The 22204-nt window shown below is 42.6% G+C and overlaps 1 protein-coding gene and 1 long non-coding RNA gene across 5 annotated transcripts in view; one reads left to right on the top strand and one right to left on the bottom strand.

The window, feature by feature from the left end:
• Positions 1–21767, top strand: part of arhgef40 (Rho guanine nucleotide exchange factor (GEF) 40) — a 48712-nt gene extending 26945 nt beyond the window's left edge. For 2 of the 4 annotated variants that reach the window (XM_032582776.1, XM_032582775.1), the window contains 11 exons: positions 598–1113; positions 2506–2879; positions 3250–3499; positions 4319–4408; positions 6691–6897; positions 9480–9659; positions 9758–9938; positions 11290–11400; positions 13864–13973; positions 15939–15982; positions 17027–21767. In XM_032582776.1, coding sequence (XP_032438667.1) covers positions 598–1113; positions 2506–2879; positions 3250–3499; positions 4319–4408; positions 6691–6897; positions 9480–9659; positions 9758–9938; positions 11290–11400; positions 13864–13973; positions 15939–15965 — 2046 coding nt within the window. In that variant the 3' untranslated portion in view covers positions 15966–15982; positions 17027–21767. The remainder of the gene's footprint in view (positions 1–597; positions 1114–2505; positions 2880–3249; positions 3500–4318; positions 4409–6690; positions 6898–9479; positions 9660–9757; positions 9939–11289; positions 11401–13863; positions 13974–15938; positions 15983–17026) is intronic. The other 2 variants (XM_032582778.1, XM_032582779.1) reach the window with 2 other exon arrangements.
• On the bottom strand, positions 3506–6691 carry LOC116732538 (uncharacterized). The gene is made up of 3 exons (XR_004341818.1): positions 6412–6691; positions 4140–4158; positions 3506–4047 (listed from the first exon to the last, which is right to left on the bottom strand). It is a non-coding gene; the product is annotated as an uncharacterized LOC116732538 (long non-coding RNA).
• Positions 21768–22204: the final 437 nt, after the last annotated feature.

Below are 22204 nucleotides of genomic sequence, written 5' to 3'. Positions count from 1 at the left end.
TTCAGTTGTTTTGTAATTTTCTGGAAGTTTGCTCCAGATAGGAGCAGAATGCTGCTTCTCCATGTTTGGTTCTGGTTCTGGGGATGCAGAGCAGAACCAGAACCAGAAGACCTGAGGGGTCTGGAAGGTTCATACAACAACAGCAGATCTTTAATGTATTGTGGTGCTAAGCCGTTCAGTGATTTAGAAACTAACATCAGTATTTTAAAGTCTATTCCCTGAGCTACAGGGAGCCAGTGGAGGGACTTAGAACTGGGGTGATGTGCTCTATCTTCCTGGTTTCAGTGAGAACCTGAGCAGCAGCATTCTGGATCAGCTGCAGCTGGAGGGTTGACATTTTTTAGTCAGACCTGTGAAGACGCTGTTGCAGTAAACAATGAAACTAAAGATAAATTCATGGATGAGTTTCTCTCGATCTGGCTGAGACATTAGTCCTCTAATCCTGGAAATGTTCTTCAGGTGATAGAAGGCTGACTTTGAGACTGTCTTTATGTGGCTCTGAAGGTTCAGGTCACTACTCCCAGGTTTCAGATCTGGCTGCTACTTAAAGAATGAAACTGAATTTAATTTAACTGAACTGTACTTTCCCGTATTCAGGCGACCCAGTGGTGCGACGCGGTCTCCTCCACCCCTTCCTCCCCCACCGCCTCCTCTTCCACCTGCCCACTGGCGTCCCTTCCTCCAATCCCCCCGTCTCGCTTCCAGGACGCACGGTCCTTAGCCATGGAGCTGGGAGGCGGGGCCCTCCTGGACCTCTGGACCCAAACAGTGGAGCGCTACCAGCGGACCGTGGCGCAGGTCAAACCTCGTTTCCTCCACTCCGAGCGGACACAGAGCCACGGCCAGGGGAAGGCCAAGACGCCGTCCGGCAGCACCTTCTGGGACCTGGTGGGGCCCGACGGGGAGGGCGACTGGGGGCTCGGAGGAGGGGACGGGGGCCTGCAGTCCTGGGGGTCCCTGGCGTCGCTGTTCAGGCCTCAGACCTGCTCCACGCTGAAGATAGGAGAGGACAAAGGGAACCGGAGGGACGGGTCAGCGGGGAACGGAGGTGGAGCGGGAGGAGCCGGTGGAGGGAAGTTCCTGCAGAACCTCCTGAATCCTGGGAAGAAAAGTGTGAGTTGGTTTCTGTTTGTCCTCGTTGTGTCAGATCTGCTGGTTTGTCTTCTTTCGAGTTCACTAAGATATTTGGACTAGAAACTAGATTTAAAAATACGTGGTGTGATTTTGTGTTTTTTGCAGTGCTCGTGTGACAGACCAGCACACAGCATTGCATAACTGGACAACATAACTGATCATCAACATTTATTTAAACAAAATCTAAAATACTGAGTATTAGTATTCACTCTCCTGAGGAGTAAGTGGCTTCTAGAGCAGCAGTAGGTGAACCTTCATCCCAGCCTCAGGTATTGAAGACTGGGGTTTCGCAGGTTTTCTCATAAGATTTAGTTCCATCCATCCCCCTGTGCTCATCCTGACTGAAGAAGAGGGCCCCCCCACCATGATGCTGCCACCAACCAGAATTCTTGTGTCAGGGGTGCAGTGTTACTTTCCCAGCTCCTCCAGCGCTTTGCATAAAGGTCAAAACATTCAATTTTGGGTTCATCTGACCAGAACACATTTTTCATGTGTTTACTGCCCCCTACGGGACTTTTAGCAGCCAGCAAATGAGACTTTCTATGGGCTCAACACCTTTCTTTGTAACTAAAGGCTCTAGAGCTGTCCTTTAGACAGGTTCTTCCATCCATGTGCTTTTCCAGATTCTTGATTTTGATAGGATGAAAGGTTGGAGAAACCCTGGCTTCGGTTCCACAGCTTTCTCCTTGATCTCCGTGAGAAAGAAATGCAGCTCAATCACAAATATATACGTGATTGGCTGCAATCAAGGGCAAGTCTTGATTCAGGTTATTTACACATTCTGAAAATGTACATTCTGAGCTTCCCAATTATGTCAAACACATGGAAACCTAAAAGGAAACGAGGCAGACATGGCCGTTTGAATGTCAGCATTCAGGAAACCAAATTTAGAAGAAAACGTCTCTGAAAGTTTAAAAAGAATTCTTCCCCAAAACTGTTCAGGAACCTGGAGGAGCTAACAAATACTGCTTTCAGGAGCATTTCCAGTTATTTACAGATAATAAAAGTGTGGGTTCTAACCTTTCCAACAACGTCAAAAACATTAAAGTCAAAAAACGAAATGAAGAAGATATGGCCATTTAAATGTTGGCAGTCAGGAAACCAGATATCGGAGAAAACAGGCATCAACGTTTCAAAAGAACTAGCAACCAAAACTGAGGAGCAACCTGGGATTGTTAGCAAATGCTGCTCATTTACATTACTATACATCACATTATCTCCCTCCTATTGAGCACTACTTTGTGTTGGTCTATCACCTGGGATCCCACTAGATTGCATTTTTGCTGTTATAATGTGACCAGATAAAAGAAAAATTCAAGGGGTACCGATAATAATAGATATTAACAAATTTCCATGCAAATGATCTTCCAGCCCCCAGAGGCCCCGCTTCCTCCCAAGCCTCCCAGGAAGCGCCACCCCAGCTTTGACCTCCAGGCTCTCCTGGCCCCCCGCAAAGGCACCGCCACCCCCAAGCCGGAGTCCCCCGTCGGCGGGCCGAGCCGCTCCTCGCCCATGTCTTGGCTGGGGCGAAAGAACATGGCGGACCCCGTCATCGCCACCAGCATGGCGGCGGCTATTCCCGGGTGGGGCGTCGGAGTAGCAGGCGGAGGTGGTGTGCTGATCCGAGGTGTAGAGGTCAGCAGCAAAGAAGTGGTGGATCACACAGGGTCGCCGCGGCAACACGTCCTGCTCGGGAGGACGGAGAGGGACATGGGGGCAGACAGGACCGGCTCAACTGCACAGAGGTGTGTAGGATTTTACTCTTTCATTTTCCTATCAATTGTCTTTGAGGATGTGGAAGTTTAGCTGAGCGCACGCTTGGCTTAAAACTCCCAAATCCAGCCCACTGAATAAATTAGATTAAGCGGGGCTGAGATGAAAAAGAAAATGCATGCATCATTTTGGGGGGCATCAATCAGCGCGCAATCTGTGATCATTTTTTCATCATCGTCTCTTTGATCTCCGTCCATTGCCTGCTGCTACGGCTTCCCTCCAACATCTCTGCTTTTTCTTTCATGTTTGTTTCTCGTTTAAAAAAAAACCCCAACTGTTTACTTTCTTATTCGCATTAACCAATTCCCGTTCCCATCGCTTTCCCCCCCATTCGTCCCGCAGTAAACTGTACCTGCTCTGGTGCAGGATGCTGAGCTCAGAGCGGCAGTACGTCGCCGTCCTGAAGGGAGTTGAAGAGACGTACCTGCCCCTGCTGGAGCTCTCCGACACCCCGGCCTCCATCAGGGGGAAGGGAGACACGCTCTTCTCCAACTGGGGCAGCCTCAGTACCTTTCACTCGCGGGACCTGCTCCCTGCCATGGAGGGCGCTCTTGTGCAGAGTTTGTTGCAGCAGGACTGCTTCAGCAAATATGTAAGTCCCAAAAATCTGCTGGGAAGGTACAGCAAGCGACCTTAGTGCCACTATCTATGTTTCAAAGTCTAGCTATTAGGATTTCACAAGCTTTGGTAAAGGAATCATTTAAAAAAATAAATTGTGACATTGAAAAAACCCACACCCTTGATGAAGCTCACAACGCGGTCTTAGCATGATGATCAGGAGGATTGCGGCAAATGTTGGACAGCGAGGAAATGGGGGTTCTGTCTGTCAGATCGTCAGTTCCCAAAATAACACTCACACAAAAACGTTGTTAAAGAAACCCTGCCGGAAAAGCTTGTGAGGCTCAAATTACTCCGTCTCTTAAAACTACAGGAGGATTAACATAATTCATTAGGACTGTGTTTTCTTTTCTGTTTTGTTTTGTTTTTTTTACATACAGAGCAAGTGTTACACAAAACATGATTCCAACCTCCTTTTTTAAATTGTATTTTCACTAAATAAAATTGACGCCCATCTAAAGTCTGCCTCGTCTAAATATTTATGACAATCAAGTTGATGGATACACATGTAGTCCAGAAATCCTAAAAACACAGAAAGAGCCCCTCAATTTAGCAACAAAATGTGAGCTTCATATCAGAGACCAATTTCACTTGAGTTGTCTTAAACTACTCACCATTCCATCTGAACCAGTTCTGCATAACATCAATGAAAATGTAAATTAGGTTCAAATAACAAACTGTATATTATTTAATTTAAACTTCATATTTTACCTTGCGCTTATTTAAGTGACAGCTAACATAAAAACACACTGTAACGTTTTGTTTTCCCGCCTCTCCCCCCATGCATCCAAAGCGGGAGGAATTTCTCCAGTATTCCCACTACATCCGCTCTAAACCAGAAATGGATTCACCTCTGGTCACACAGGCAGCTGACTTCTTTAAGGTAAGAACCAACAAATTTCAACATCTGAATGCAAAAGGCAAGTTCTACTCACATAGATTTAATATCAAGACATTCATAATTTGCTCCAGTGCTTTTTTTTTTCCAACCTACAATCAACTGATTTAAAAAAATAAAAAAAAATCATAATTTAAACTAAAGAAAATGGAACCGTTTGGGCCAAAAATGAACTAAAACATGTTGCTTTCACTTTTAAGAATAAAAAAAACAAGAGTATCAATCCTAGTATTTTTTTTGTGCTCAAACACAAACCAATCAAAGTAGCTTTTATTTGTCAGTGGCAGCAATTAAGCTGTATACAGTGATTCTAATTATATGTTCAATATAAGACCAGAAAAGCCAATTAAAGGCAGATTATAGAGAAAGTAATTTGAGCATCCAAGCTACAATTAGCTAAAACTAATCCATCAACAGCATGATGAGATTACCACCAAGACTTTACACGAGGAGATCAAAGCACCAGAGAGTGGTGTAAAGTGTGGCCGACCACCAGCAGGTGGCAGCGTGCGCTCGTGATGGCACAACCTGCCTCTGTTACAGCAGCTTGAACACATGGTAGATAATGGGAACAGGCAGGTTTATGGTTATGGTGATGGCTGTGGAACGGCATGTTGGCTGATGGTGATCATTTAATGGGAGTGAAAACAGGAGCAGCAAGGCTTTCAACTTGTTCATGGTTTTTTGTTGTTGTTGTGGGGGGTTCAGGATGAAAAGGGATTTCCAAATTAAACTCCAGTTAAAACTAGTTCATTTTGAATAGCTTTAGCTGGAAACTGAAAAAGCCAAAAATCATTGATTATTTTCTCCTTTTAATATAATTTTAATATTCTACACTCTAAACATGTGACAGATTGGGGACCCGTCCAGGGTGAACCCGGCCTCTCGCCCGGAACGTTAGCTGGAGATAGGCATGCATGCATGCATGCATGGATGCATGGATGGATGGATGGATGGATGGATGGATGCTCTCTAAACATAATGTAGCATCTTGAAAAAAGTTAAGCTTTAGCTCGTAGTTGAATTTGTCATGGCAACACAAATAGTTGTTGCATGTCTATACAACCCCATTATTATACTATCAGTTTATATCTAGCAGGAGGTTGGATGTTAGAAACTTAAAAAATAAACTCACTTCCTAAGGTCTTTCGGTTCAGGTTTGGAGAAATAGATAGGACGGCTAACCAGAGCATCGAGCTAACTTTAGCTAATCAGAGCAAAGTTGATTTCTCCTGTTTCAAACATTTTGTCACAACTTATTCAAATACTCTTTAAAAATAAACTTTATATCACCACGCATTTTGTACTGAACAGATATTTACATTGATGTCTATGGATATTCACACTGAACATATTGGCCTATTGCAATTAACCAATAGGCCAATATGGTTAATTGGCCAAGTATAAAGTACGTAATAATAAAAAAGTCAAAGTAATAAATAAAATAAAATAATAAAAAAGTAAAAAAAATAATAAAAACAAAAAAACTGGTTTTACATGAAACACTATAAGTGATTAACTGTAAACCAACTCAACCCTCAGTTTAGCTGAGAGTTAGCATGTCTCTTTCAATATAGTTGACGTTCTACAGGTTTATAAAATAGTGTTACCATAAGTTGCCATGACGTTGAGCTTAGAGTTGACTATGGATACTAGCTGAGTAGCTGTTAGCTTAATACTGCAGAGAAACTGAAGGGGTTTCCAGGTTCTAAAAGGTTTTAACTCCTGCTGCTTCTGCATTTAGCATAATAGTAAAACGTTTGGACACCACTGACATAGAGGCTGGTAGCATTATCCTCCAGACCCAGCTACTCTGGATTTTTTACTAAATGAAGACCCCATTATGTTACCCAAAACAGAGAACACATGTTCTCTGCTTCTAACCTTCCAGCAGAAACTAACTTCAGAAATAGTAAGTTTAAGTTCCACGATTTGCATGATTGGACCTTCATGAATTGCATTTTTGAGTGTTTCACAATCAGACTGACCTCTGGGAAAGTTTCAGGCTACAACTCAAACTCTTGAAATCGTTGCTTGAACATTCCCTGAGGAGTTTCTGTTTCGCAGCTTCAGACATTTCACTGCGTCAGCGAATTCGGTTGCCACGGAGAGCCGTCTGATCCGCAGCAGTTGTTTGAGTTGGTGTTACAGACTGACACCCACACACTAGACATTTTTTTCTGATGTGAAACCAAAGCAGAGACAGAGGTGGCATTTATTCTGTTTCTACATTTCTGCTCTTGTCACCCCCTCACCCTCACCCAAAGTCCAAACTCCCCCAGGCGTCCCCACTCTCCCCTCTGTCTTTCCCTTACTGCCTGCAGGCTCCCATTCAGAGGCTGGAGCAGTACTGCGAGGCCCTGGAGGAGCTGGGGGGTTTAAATCTGGCCTCAGACTCCGCCCTCTCCGTCCTGAGACACGCCCAGCGACACGGCGAGGACCTCAGGGCCAGTGACCTCATCGTCGGCTGTCCGGTGAGAGCGCCTGTCCCACATTATTTCACAGTCTGCAACTGTCAAGTCCCACTTTCTTTTCTTAGATGGGAAAAACCCAAATAATTTTGATGAGGTCAGGCCGGGGGGGAAGGGAGGAGAATCTTTTCACTTCAGTTTTTATTTGTTTTCATTCAGCAATTAAAGGAGATTCACGTAGTTATTAGGTTCACAATGTTTAAATATTGTTTTAAAAATAAGCATTCATACTCTATCTTCGAAATGGTATCACGTTACAGCTAAGAACTTCATCATATTGTGTCAACATTTTTATGTGACACAAAGAAGCACATAACTGGAAAATTGGAAGGAAGCTGATATTTAGTTCACTATTTTTACAAAGATAAACTTGAAATCCGTAAATAGTTGAGACCATCTCTAAAAACACTCATAGCCACAATATTTTAGATATACTCTGCAAACAAATCTGGGAACAAACTAATTTTCCGAAAATAATTTGGATTCACGGAAAAATCTGCGAATGCTGTTCCATACGCACGGGCGGATCGATCCAAACATATCGATATTATCAACACCAAGTCGATATCGGTATTGATTGATCAGCACTAGCGTGATGAGATCAATGCTATGATTTCAGATTCCGTCTAGTAATTTCAACTCAGCTTCACCTCTGAAAAGATTTTGTTTTGTTTTTCTCTCAGATTATATATACGTATATATGTTTATTCAGAGAAACAATGCAGAAAATTGCTTTGTTTTTCTGTTGTTTCTCTTCATCGTGTTATTATAGTATTTTGTAGACACATATAAACTTTGTCCTGATTCTCTCCCAAGGTTTGACAAAATAATTCCAAAGGAAAACTACAAAAACAACCAAAAGGTCTGAAGTTTAATGATATATCAACACTTGCCCTGTATGCACTTGGTATCGGATCAGAATAGATGGGGGGTCCACCGTAATGTGTTCTGTCTATAGTCACATAAAATCCCAGGAAAAAAAATACATTGAAATTTGTGGTTATAACATAATAAATAACATGTAAATATTCAATACTTTTTCCAAGGCAGTAATGAACAAACTACTGCGACTAAAGTTTCGATCGTTTCTAGACCTGAAAGCTGCGGTTTTCCTCGTGAAAATAGTCAGGTAAATATTCTACAGTCTTTTGAAACGTTTGTTTATCTTATCTTACAGAAAATACTCGCCCACCTTTTGACACGTACAAGCGGAGGGAAACAGAAAAAAAAATAACCCCCCCCCCCCCCCCCCCCCCCCCCCGAGAAGAACGATGTTGCTTTCCTGTTCAGACCGTGGAAATGTTCACAGCTATTGCAGATATTGTGGATATTTCTGAACATATTTAGGCTTTAGAAATTCTTTGACAAAAACATCTCCTCTTGACCTTCACATTGTTAGTCCAACGCGGCGGCATCGTTCAGAGGCAGTCACGACAAGCGTTGGACTCCACCACACACACACACACACACACAAGCAAACACAATTTATATATGAGGCGAGAGATTAGGAGTGCACAAACACTTCCACTGGAGCCACTTCACATTGACAGCTCTCCAGGTAAAAAGTGATTACAAGTGCAGGTGTTTTTCAGTGGGCGTGTGTGTGGGTGCTCATGATGTATGTGAAGCCTCACTTATATGATGACCCCCCCCCCTACACACACACACCTCACCTATCCAGGGTTGTAAAAAAAATAAAGCTGCATGTCAGTAAATCGCCGTAACTCTTTCATCCGCTTTGGGGGAAGGAAACCTTCTCGTCGCTCTTCGCCGTTTGTTTGCGCCCGGTATCTCGTCTCGTAGGAGCGCTACGCAATTTCTGACTTTTACGAGTGTCTGTCTGCCTTTTGTCATGAGCCTCAACGGCGCAAAGAAAAAAAAAGTCTCGGCCCCTGTAATTGACGCGAACAATGAAGTCACATGTCTCGCGAAAAGACATGACTCATTTGGCCAATTAGAGCAAAGATCCAACAGATAAGAAAAAGCGCTTGTGCGAAGGCAGCGTTTGCCTCTATAGAAAGCGGAGGAATAATAATAATACGGCTTTGTCTTTTTCTTTATTGGACTGCGAACAAGGCCTATCAATCTTTACAGTTGAAATGTTGTTTTTTCTTTTTTTTTGAACACCAAACTAGGAAACTGGTAGCTGGAGCGGCACTGTGTACAAGGGGTGTAGTTTGGCAGGAGAATAAAAAGACTTTTGACAGTCTGAAAGGCAAAGCCCCCATGTTACCGGTCTGCGTACATTGTGACTCTCACCTTTGGCCTTGATGTATTGATTATTAGCAAAGGAATGAGATTTCGTATGCAAGAAGTTAAAAGGATTAGAGGTCAGTGAGAAAATTTGTCATCCGAAGCTAGCTCAGACTGAATCCACATCACCAAAAGGAGGCAACTGAGGTGGTTAAGATGCGTCTCTGGAGGTTTTCAAAGTACGTCCCATTGGAATTTTAGACCCAAATGTCTTTGATAGCAATTCAGTGGTTATACTGACCCTCTGGAGACAAACCCTTATTTACAGTTTAAGGTTTCTTTAAAAAGATATTTATATAAGCCCCGAGGCTAATGTGTCTTCTTGTTTTCAGGTCTCAGTGGCAGATCGTGGCGACCTGGTGAGGCAGGGTGAGCTCACCGTGTGCGGGGGACCTCGGAGGAAGCGAGCGGGTGTCAGGAATGTCTTCCTCTACCAGCACGCCATCATCTTCACCAAGCAGAAGAGCCCGAGTCCGGGTCGCACCGCCTACAACTACAAGCTCAGCATTAAGGTCAGAAGCCAGGGGCTATTTTCTTTAAATGGCAAAGTTTGGATCAATAATTCAGACACGATTTCATCATCATCATCATCTTCTTCTTCTTCCGACAGATGAGTGAAATGGGTCTAACTCAGAATGTCGGCGAAGAGGGAGTGAAGTTTGAAGTCTGGGTCCGACAGGCACCCAGGACCAGAGACTGTATCACCCTTCAGGCCCAGGATAGAGCAGGAAGGGAGTCCTGGGCTCATGACATAGCCCACCTGCTGTGGACGCACGCCATAAACAATACAGGTACACGATAAACTTTAGCGCCAGATGCATCAATCACCAAATCCCATTGTTACAAGTCTTTCATACACTGAAAGTAGTGAAGTCCAAAAACAAGTCCAAACTGTTGTTGGACTTGTTTGTTAGTTAGTGTCAAAATAGCGGAATAAATGTCTTAATATTTGAGCATTTTCACATCAACTTTCAAAATGCTATAATTGGTCTACTACACTAAAGAAGGCCTATGGTGTTTTTACTCCTTGCTATAATTGCTATTTGTTGACCACATAGTTATTAGCCACATTATTAGCCATGTCCACCGCTCAATATGCTAAAGAACAACAAGGACACTAGCCTGCTACTGCAGTACCGGTCCTTTGATATTTAGGGAAAGAGTATTTACTCCCTTGCAGATTAAAACATTTTCTGACACACTTACATGTGACATCAACCAGGCCCCATGTGAAATAGTAACGGCCCTGTTTGGTAAATCATAAGTTTCCACTTCGAAAATTAGAATGTTGCTGACAACTTGAAGTAACACTTCAAAAACACAACGTTTTTCTTCATATCAGGGCCTAATGTCTTGCTTTTTGAGCTTCTGTAGCATTATTGCAAAAGTACAAAATCTTCAAAAATTATTTTCAGCTGGAGAATAAAATAGTTGGGACTACAGCAAAGCCAGCAAGCCATACTTGACAGAACCGTGAATTTTGGATGTGGTGAAGCTAAATAGAGTGACTGACCGAAAGGAAACGGTTAGAAAATGTCAACAAAAAAAAAAGTCAAGCTAGAAAAGTTTTATAGCAGTGCCCAGAATCTTCTTCCATCATATTTGCTGTTGCCACCTACTGCTAGAGAGGTGGTATTACAGTATTTTTCACGGAAGTCTTAACAGTTTAAAAAAAAAAAACCCAAAACCTTTACGATGCAAATATGTTCTTTGTTTCAAAATGTGGAACAGTATTACTAGCATTTCCTAGAAGTATTAAACATATGGAAACCAAAACAATGGTTTCAGTTTGCAGTTTGACATCCCCCCCCCTTTGTTTATGCTCAGCTTTCTAAACACATCGAGCTGCTCCATATCATGTGTTCGAGCATCGCTTACTGCTCTTGGCTTAGATTTCAGTATCACCCTGCAATATGGTGCTCAGAAGCTCCTTATAAGAAGGGATTAATTCTGTTCAGATGGTAATGTTCCCCAGAAACAACACATTGTTCTAAAAAACAAACAAATGCAAGCACATGGGATGTTGCTAAGATTTTTAACCGTGATTTGGATGAGAATGCGTAGCTGTTCGTAGGGGAGAAAAGATTCCTAGAAATGCTTACTGAAGTGATTTTTCGGAATATTTCTGACTCTTTCCCTCAGAGCTGTGTCTGAAGGAGTCGCTGTGCATGGGAGTTTCCAGCAAGCTTCTGCTGGACGCTACAGGAACCCCGGGATCAGAGCTGGACTCCATCTGCAGTCTCAGCGACAGAGGTGGGAGCACAGCGTCGAGACCTCCGGCACTTTTTCACCTTCAAACCACAAACTTCAATTTGTTTTATGTGATCAACATGAAGTGGCAAGTTATGGTGGACAGGAAGGGAAATGATGTCGTAATAAACTTAAAAAAAAAACCTTTTTTTATTAGTTCAGACACCAAATATACCTCAAAGTGCATTGAGATGTGCAACGAAAGCCATCTTCGTCCTACCGCCGAGGGTAGGATCTGCTGTCTTCTTTATCTCTGCTTTTGGGGGTACAGTCCAATCAGCACAAAGGAAAATGAATGGCTTTCTTTGATTGGCTGCCTTGCCAACACCAGCCGGTAGCATTAGCGCTTAGGTATTTCAGCTTCCTTTCCTTTCAGAAGGACCGTCTTTCGAATATTTTAGAAAAGCGCTATGAAGAAATTTTTTTCTACCTGCATTTGCCATGAATAATTTGTTCCAAATTTCCTTTGTATTCAAATCCTTTTACTCTGGCAGAGTTTCTGCTTCCAGCTGGTGAATGAGCCTGAACATAAAAGCAGAGCTACCAAGCACTGGTTTATGTTAAGGGTGTTTTCACACCTGATAGGCCGGCAGACTCTGCCCGACCGGGGACCATAATTGCAACATTTTCAGCTGCTGCGGTTCGCTTTCACACTGCTCCGGGTCAAACAAAAAACCTGTTCCTCCCCTCGTCTGTGGGGTCACTGCACCAAGAACCACTGAAGGAAGCGACACTGAAATCCTTCTTCACAAAAATGCTGATTTTTTGTTGTTGTTGGTACAAGATCCTGATAGCACTACACTCTCATGTTTGTTTATTTTGTATTTACCCAGAATACCCTGCGCTATAGTCCTCTTCCTGCTTTTGGAGCGGTCTCCGGTCCGCTTGGCGTTCACACAGGCATTTGAACCACGCCAGAGTTCACTTCAACCGAACCGAGACCTGGGTTTTATATGGACCAGACTTGGTTTATTGGTCCACATCAGAGTTCGATTAAGCATTCACACTTCCTCAAACAAACCAGACTTCCTGGTCTGGTTTGATTAAAGCGGACTAAATAGGTCAGGTGTGAGTGCACACTCTTAAAGTATAATCAAGACTCCACCCAGTTATCGTTTATACAAATTTATTCTCAAATTTCTGTCACATAAAATCCCAATAAATTACACTTACTTTTTTTTTTTTTTAACTTTATTGGGGTTTTAACATGACAATATGTGGAAAAAGTGCAAGTGACATGCACACCTTTGCAAGTAACTAATGGAGCTCAAGAGTTTCTGCCTGGAATGCACTTTCACAAGAAGAGAGCGCTGGAGCATACATTGCGTAATGTTTCGCCTGCACCTCTTCTTTGATTGTGCCTGTAATAGTCTGCCGTGACATCCCGCCGTAATTGAAAAAAACTAGCTTTTCGGACACATTAATTGAATTTCTTTGTTTTTGAGCCGCTCGGAGCAGCAGACCGATCTCTTAACAGAAAACGTATTATCCTCGTGTAAAAGTTAATATGGTTGATGAAATCACTGTGGGCGAGAAGAAGCCCCCCCCCCCCCCCCCCCCCTTCATTTGCAGTTCCATCTGTTTAGTCGGCGCGCCTCTTCGGAGGTCTCGAAACTAAAGTCTTCTCCGAGGGACACGCTGTTCCTTTTAGTTATGCAGCATTCAAAAAAATGAAACATTGTAATATGCACTCTAAACTATCTGGCTTATCTACTTTCAGAGTAGCTTTTTTTTTTTTTTTTTTTTTTTTTTTGTTGCGGGGATTCGATTGCATCTTTGTCGATCTTGCAGAAAAACACATCGTTGGCCTTTTGGCAGCTGAGCAAATTCAAAGTAACCAACCGTTTCTGAAAGGAACGGAGACAAGAGACGTGATATAAATAGGCAGGGACATATTCACAACAGCTAGAGCGCACTCATAAATCTGTCTCTTAAATACAGGGAATTAGGGAGTGTATTCATGAGCGTTGGGGGGGGGGGGGGCTAGCATGCTCTGGAAACTGCTGCCGCAGAGTTCAGCTGTTAAGTACGACTCTTCTGGGTTTTTTTTGTTTTTCTTTTTAAGATCCATCCCGTCTCTGAAGAGACGAACTGTTTGAAAGTGATTCCCCTATGACACCTCAGCGTAATGCGCGTTCTGCCCACCAGGTGTCTTGTTGAGCAGGTTCCGGGCCATGAAATGTCCTCAGGGAGAGAAACTGGTGTTAAAAATTCACCCGTACAGATGAAGGGGGGGGGGAAAGGAAAATCTTTTCTACCCTGTTGTCTTCCCCTATGCTTACTCCTCAAGAATAAATCAAAAATAATAAGCATAATGACCCCCCCCAACCCCTGCCACCCTCCAAAAAATAAAAACCTGTATGATGATTCATTGAAGGAGGTTTTCTCCATGGAAAACCTGTATTTTTGTGCTGAATGTGTTTCGTGGCTCTGTTTTGATTGGATCCCCCCACCACTCTGCTTCAGTCCACAGTAGCTGCTCAGACTCGTCCTCTGTGGGCAGCCAGAAGGAGGGGGGATCCCCGGCGTCTGGGAGGGACCCCAGGTCAAGCTCCGGATCAACAAGCTATTCACAGGTGGGCACGAAGAGTTTACACACAAAAACCCGCAGGCCTCACTGAGGTGAATGAAAGCTGGTTTTATTTGTAGACATTACTCAAAATTCCCAACATGTAGTTATGAAATGATAAGCCCCTCTTTTTTTTTTTTTCTTTTTTTTTTTGCGGCGGCTCCGGGTTTTGCAGGACGTTTTTGTAAGAGTGTTGGAATATTAATACCAGAGGAGCAGCTGAGGATCTATCAGAAGACAATAACACCAAACATGGTCAAAGTCAAGATTCAAAACCATTACAGGCTTAAAAACAACAGACTGTCACCAAGAAAGGCAGGTTCTGATTATTCACACTGCTGTTCATAAAATGTTTATATCCCATCAAAACTTTTCTCATTTTGTCCACAAATGTCCATGTTTGGGGTTTTGTGTGACAAGCCAATAAAATCAAAACCTCTTTTCTTTTTTTTTTTTTACCATTTTTATAATTATAAATTGGAGAAGTGTGGCATGTATTTGTATATAGCTCATCTGAGTACAAGTACATGCACACATGTTTTATGTAAGAACTTCACCTAAAAATTAAATCTACTCACCTCAGTATGAAATATCTCGTTTTACCTACATTAAATGGGGGCTTGCCCGGGGAGAAGCAATCACAGCCGCCCATTCTTTCCTGCAAAACAGCTCAAACTCGAGTTTTGAAACAGATTCTCAATTGGATTTACATTTAGACTTTGACTAGGCCATCGTTACACCAGAATATGCTTTGATCTAAAGAGTTGCCGTCCAGCTGAAAGATGGTCTCAAATCTTCTGATCAGGCCTCCTGTCCCTGCTAATGAACAGCATGATACTGCCATTACCAAGTTTCACTTTAATGGTGTTACGGGTAACACCTTACATTACCAATTTGAACGTTGGAGTTAAAAATGACAGAAATGGATCTAATCCGACACAACCACTGTTGCCTTTTCTATAGCTGAAAACCTGGCAAACACACAAATACATTTTTAAATGTGTTTTTAAAGTGACGTAACCTTTTTTTTATGAATGCAATAAAAATGAGACAAACTGCCAGTTGTCTCATGTTCATTGCGTTGTCCCAATTTAGAGCAAAACGTAACTTTGTTTGTGTTTTCAAGTTTGAAATCTAAATCAGCTGCGGGCATAAATAGTTTTAGGGATATCCGCTGCGCTGGAATGATGTGTTTTCTTGTCTTTCCCATTTTGAAAGCTGGAAAACTAGAAAAGGCGCTTTCTGTCACATCATCTATTTACACCCCAGGCACACAGGAAGTCGTGGCAGGGTTCGCAGACGACTCAGTGTGAACTTTGAGTGCGATGTTTACACTCCTTTAATCAAAAAAAAACATTTTTTTTTTTTTGATTAAATCTTTATCAGCGATGATCTTTAACATAAGTATAAAACTGAAGCATGTTTTACAGTGTAAAAAAGAACATGGAAATAGCCCTAGTTGCATCATGGCATCAAGGACTATTAGTGTTTGTTTAGGTGAAAATGTCCCTAACTATGACTTCATAAAGAAATTATTGTTACAATTTCGGAGGTTTTTTTTTCCTTTAATAAAAAGGTGTCCGTCCCCAAACCGTGAATTCACCTTCCATATGTTTTACGAAGCTGAAACACAACAATCGTCTTTAGCTGTGAGCAAACAAGTGTGCCAACCCAGAATCGGATGCATTTTTACTGTTTAAACACATCCACACACACCCACACACACACACACACCCACATGCATACACATACACAGATTCCCCCCCCCAGATCTCCTTATCCAGCAAACAGAATATGACAGATTGGCAAACAGACTGCGCCGGGAACAGATTGACGGACAGACGGACAGAGCGGATAAGGGCAAACACGCAGGCAGCGACGTGCGCACGTTCGACAACAGGTTGAAGACGCCTTTGGTGCTAGAATCTAACATGTGACTATGTTTTTTCTCTCTCTCTCTCTTTGCCCACAGAGTCATTCTCCCTCTACAGCTGTGTGACTGTCATCTGAACAAGAGTGAGTTTTATGGGCAGGTCTCTTCCTCTCCCTCTGTTGCTCCTTTTTCTTTATTGCGCTGCTCATGTTGCTCACTTTGGGGATATCACCAGCAGCGTTGGGCATTTGCCGCATCGTTTATTATTTATCGTCAAAGATTTCTTACAAGAATTTTGATTTATTGCTGCCGCGATAAATTTCAGTTATTGATGATAAAGAAAAATACAAAACTGACGTCATTGTCAGAAATGTTATGTTTTGCTATCTTCTCCACTGTTAGTTCCACAGGAACATCTGTACCTATGAGAAAATTCCAAAATATGACTAAATATAAGTGCTGTGCACAGATTAGTGATATAAATCACGAAGCCTGAAAAGGCCCTTTTCAAATGGGAATAGTTTTCAAGAACAATATTTGTGTTTGAGGCACTATGAATGTTGTGCCATGCCGTCATTAGCTGTGTAATGGTTTTCTGACTTAAAGTGCGACGGAAACACCTTTTTTTTTTTTTTTTGGAGTCACACGAGTCATGTGATCACCAGCTGGATGTTTCTACTCGTCTTCTACAACGAAGAAGACGACAGAAAGTAGTGGGAGGACGATGGTTTGTTTTTCATTTTTTTCGGACACCGTAGCTCTCATAGCGTTGTACAGTTCCCGTCTGATGTGTTGAATCCAAAGCTCTTCTGTAAAGTCGCTGACTACAAATTCATGAAAACGCCGAGTATGTATCCACTGCCAGGTATAAGGGGCTTGTTGCTCCAACCCCTGAAAAAGATGCCGATGTTTCCTCTGACGGCTGGTGGATGAGCGCCAGCACCATGGCTGAATCTTGAATATCTCATGTAACTTTTTTCATCTGTTGTTGCCATGATTTTTACTGACTTACCGTGTGAACAAACTTATTCACGTGTGATTTTAATTTCATTTCTTATTTAATAGAAACACCGCAATTGCAAAATTGATTTTTTTTGTCCATATCGCCCACACTTAATTGCGAGTTTCCCCCCCTTCCCACTGAAATAGTTGGAGTGAATGTCCTTTCTTTTTTTTTTGCTTTTTAGGAAGCAGGAACTGCACTCGGGACTCTTCGTGGCTTCCGTCATCTCCGACTCGACTCGAAACTGGACTTCACCGACTTCCACCCGAAACTTCTCTCGCGCCCTTCAACCTCCTGCGAGAGTGCAGACGACGCCAGGGGGCGGAGGGATCAGGCGCAGCTGCACCGCTCCGCATCCAAACAGGATCAAAAACTCGCCCGTCCCCCCTTCCTTGTTTTAAACCATGACAAGCGCCGATGGGGGGGGAGGAGAAAGGGTGGCTCTCCAGCGCTCCGCCATTTTGGGTCTGCCAGTCTCAGCTGCTGGCAGAGTCATCGACACCGACGGCACTTCAAGCTTGCACAGTGCGGCCATTGTCTGCCCCGCAACTCCCCACTAGGCCAAACCACTTGGTCTGAACCACTGACTGGCCGACTGTACACATCACATGCTCCGGCATCTGGTAATAAACAGGAAGTAATATGCCGGGTGTAAATGTGGCGTGGGATTGCAGATTTAGGATGTATTATGTACTTTATCACCCTCATAACGCTGAATGGAGTCCGTACGCTTTTTTTTTGTCTTTTTATCTGCCCTGTGTTTTATTTGTAGGTGTGTGGGTGTGTGTGTGTGTGGGTGTGTGTCTCGGGTTAGGTGGGATTGGATCTATGTAAATGAGGTAACAAGCACACTCACACAGACACACACAATGCCCCCCCCTCCCCGACACATGCAGTCACTCTTATTGTTATCAGACAGTGGAGCACTGTTCACATTCACATGCTCTCCCCTCCTCTCCAGCTCCCTCTCACCCACACACACACACACACACACAGGCGCACACAGTGCCCAGCTTAGAGCCTGGTACAGTGACTAAATGAGGCGAGCTCACATCTGAACACGTACAGATGATGAAGAAGAGGAGTGGTTTGCAGTTTCAAAACTGTTGGGAGTGTGTAAGCAAATTATATGGCTTTTTATGAACAGTACTAAGAAATTAAAGTAATAACAGTATTTAGTCGTTCTTGAAGTGTAAGTAATGGTGCTGTAAAGATTCTCATCCCCCCTTACAGTGTTTTTTTTTTGGGGGGTCACCCTTCAATATTTCAGATCAAACAAGTCAAGTTTACTTTTTAGAGGCAGTTCAGGCTGTTAAGACATAATATAATCGATTCTAAAACAAGCAAAAATATTACATTTTGTCAAAAGCCATCATCAAGCAAACACGCGCTGATCAATGTTTTTAGCCGTCATTTAAAGGAACTCGGTGTTTCGGCAGTTTTGTGGTTTTCTGGAAGTTTGTTCCAAAAGGGGTTCATCCCGTTACATTATGTGCCAACAGTAGCGCATAAATTTAAGCCTACGTTTCTATCCGAGTGTCGCACATTTTTGAGAAAACTTTTTTAAATGTTGCAAAAAAAGAAGAAAATGCAAATGAGTCGTGCGTCCACCTACTGGCTTGGAACAAATCGACCAGGCTACGTAAAGTGTAATGTCGTCAGATGTTCGCGTTACACACGACTACAATAGTAAGGAAGCAGAGTTGGGTAGCATGAACCACACATCTCAGAAAACTGGAGAGAGGTTTTCGGGAATACGCAGCTATTGAGTTGTAGCTGTTCTGTGATGTCAACTAACAATGGCGATGTTACCGCCGGTAAGGAGACAGAGAAAGAAAAGCGATTCTAACATGCACCGACAGCGGAAGCAGCGGATTGGTCAAGTGAGGTGTAAGTTTGCTACATCGTAACTTATTAGGCAAATGTGCTGCCATCTGCCCATTGCTTTGACAGCCAAAAACCAACACAAGCAAGCGAAATAACTTTGTTTTTTGTTGTTGTTTTTTTTTTGCAAATTCGAGAACATTACTGCAAAGTTTGCTGTTTCCATCAACCTTTTCTACTTCTAAAGTAGGCAACGTGCGCTCAAGAAAACTTTGTCAGAGACACAATTTATGAAGCACACCTTCTCGTCCAGCTCTGGACGATGCCGAAAAAAAAGAAGCTTCGGAAAATCTAATGTGACAAAATCAAAACTATTTTGCCTCCAAAGGTGCGGCGGCACAACCAGTTTTAATATTTTCAAATAGGGTGGCTGGTTTTTTTTCTTAAATAGACACTTTCTTGTGTAATTACATGGGGTTATCTTTATTACAAACATGTTTGATGATCTGAAACACTTAAGTAGAAAGCAAGAACAAAAGATTACCTGTAAGGGGGGCAAATACTTTTTCACAGCACTGTTAACCGTCAACGTCTTGGTGCCTGCGCTGAAGAATCTCCTTCAGTGAACTGAAACTGAATTTTTACTGCTTCGCCTTTTGTTGTAAGATGCCATATTCTGTATGCCAAAGGTATGAATGGGTGTCAGTGCAATGTTTACTTGTGTTTTAAACATTATCGACTAGTTTTGTTTTTCACACACTGTCTGCACTCTCCATGAAATGGAGGAAAGTGGATCATTACGTTTGCGTTTACGAGTTTTATCCTTAAGGCTAGTAGACATGAACCACATCTGATCATTTTTAAGGAGCAACATAACAAATTTAATGACACTATTACGTTTGAAGAAGGATGTGTAAAATGTTCAGCTTTGTGTATGAATTTTGATTTGGGTTTCTTCCCCCCCATGTCTTTCTTGAAGTTTGAATGAATTATGTCCATACAGCAAATTTTGGAGGTCGAAGGAAGCAGTGAGTTTGTCTTCGCATTGAGGCTGAAAACACTGATAAACTAAAGATAACCACGTTTCAGCGCTGCCACCTCTACATACTGGGGATGACGAAATACGCTAAATGGCACCAAAAAAACTCAAAAGAGAAACTTGAGTTGCATGAGTAAAAAATGTGCTTTTTTACTTTTCCCTCAGTTCCTTGAAAGAAGGTTTTTGAACTCTTTTAACCTTTCCACATTTTGTCAGCTGCAGAGTATTTGCTGCTGTGAAGTGGAAAATCCACAAGATGTTCAAAGTTTGGGATGAGCAAACCGACTTCTTTACAAACGTGTCCCTCGCTTTTTTACATCCGGAGAGAATTGCTTGTACTGGATTTTGTTTTTGAAGTAGCAAAGGGGCCAGAATAGACATTCGTGTCACACTGTTCACATTTTTGTCGGTAAAAGAATTTTAAACCAAGTTTTCGTTTTCCCCTTTCAACTTCTCGACGTTTGCCGATTCGTGCTAGTGTGACGCATAAAATCCCAATAAAGTACACTGAGGTTTTGTAGTGCTAACGTGACACAACGTGGACAAGTTTAGGGGGTGTGAAAACATTCAAAAGGGACTGGATGCAACGCTAACAACCAGCGTGAGAAATGAAACACGGCTTTCTCTACCGCAGACCTTGATTTTTATAAACCGGGGTGACGTCATCGTCTTGTCAAGGTCTGAAATACATGAAACGAACGCGGCTTCTAGGCCACCACCTAGCAAAGCGAAAGGACATAATGTGCTAAAAAATCTCTAACGGTGCGTCGTACAGCAACAAGCTCGTCCTTCGCTGTCGGAAACGTGAAAGATTTACAGTCCTGTCATGTTTTTCAGTCAGAGCAGCTTCTCAGAGAAAGATGAAAAACATTCAAATTACTCAATTAATTAGCATTCATTCCCCAGCACCACTACTCTTTCCTTCTTTGTTACTCATATATATATATATTGCAATATTAATTTCCAGAATTGCTCAGCAGAATTTCGTAGTGAAGCTCCAGTGTCATGTGTTGGTAGTCAAGAATTGACCTTGAAGAGCTTAAGACGGATCTGAGACGTGGAGATAAAGTTGTCCAAAAGCACTTAGCACAAAGAGGTTAAGTGCTGCTGGACAAGCTGGTTGTTGGCGAAAATGTAATTTCTGGGTCTCGTATGTTCTGTCCAAATTTAGCCTAAGCAAACATTCTGAATGTCGGGCTTTATTAGCGTGTTTTAGAGACCTCAATCCCCCCTTTCAGTCACATTTAGACTTCAAAATATGACCTTATTTGGACCTCTGTTCACCTTTCCGATTTCAAGCACATTTTTAGCACATGCAACTGGTACGAAACACAAGAAAGAAACGTATCCCCAAGATGTCAAACCATTCCTTTAAGAGACCTCAAAACTAGCATAGCGAGGGATAAAAATAACTTTCACTTCCTCCTCGATTCTGCAACACTTGCTGTAAACCTATTAATAGCTATTTGTTACACCGCTGAGTGCTATTTACACACTCGGATATGGAAATTACAGGGAAAGAAAGATGCATACAGCTTACCAAAAATGTAGCTATTTCAAACAGATACAGTGTAATTAAAAACATGTTCATTTTTAAAAAAAAGAGTCATGTTTAAGGTACAGACCTGCAGGATGCAGGAGAGGCAGCCCACTGCCGCAGATTGTGGCCGGTTTCACGTTTCATATCTGCATCCATATTGAAAAGTTGCAAATGGCTATTGAGCCATTTCTGGATCAATATGCAATTTGTTGGCTTGAAGAAGTCGGCACACTTCTCAGCCTTCAGCTGTTTGGTACATTGCATTGTATTGGAAGCGACGTAATAAACACCATCATTCATTTATACTGCAGCATACATTGTCTCACTTTTATGAACAGTGTCATTGTAAAGAAACTTTTTTTTTTTCCCTCCTCGCTTTTGGTGTATGACGAACTCTGCCGGATGTGTACATTTTATTTTTTTGTAAAACAAAGTGGAACGTTAGAAATGCATGTTACGGTTGTTCTGTTTTTGTTTTTTGTACGTTTCTGTTCTGAATTAAAACTGGACTTTAAATTTAAAGTGCACCAATTGAGTTTTTTTTTTATTCCCCACCCTGCCTCGTATGGCCTGACAAGAGGGGGTGGGGGGCTTGTAACCTTGTAAGCCCCTCGAACTCGCCGTAATGAGTGCGTGGTCTCCTCTGTGGAAACCAGCTGTGCTGCCGCGGCCACACAAAAAGCAGAGTGATTAGATAACTACAGTACAGAGCCATATCAAATAGTTCCAGGGATCAAATTCCCTTAAGGAGGGAGGGCAGCTTCAGAGTCCATCTGTGCATGTGAGGGGCACCGAGAGAGGAGTGGGAGATAAAGTAAAAAGGCTTGGGGAGAGGGGGGGAGGCAACAGGAAGGGGCATAACAGAGGGAACGAGAATGGGAGAGACAGAGGAGAAGGACAGGAGACAGTAGGTGGGAATGATGGGAAATGAGCGAGGGCTAAGGGGCAGACAGACAGAG

Source organism: Xiphophorus hellerii, chromosome 14, assembly GCF_003331165.1.
Source record: "Xiphophorus hellerii strain 12219 chromosome 14, Xiphophorus_hellerii-4.1, whole genome shotgun sequence".
NCBI classification, from domain to species: Eukaryota; Metazoa; Chordata; class Actinopteri; order Cyprinodontiformes; family Poeciliidae; genus Xiphophorus; species Xiphophorus hellerii.
Note: the sequence above shows the minus strand (reverse complement) of the source record. Positions and strands in the feature narration are given on the sequence as shown.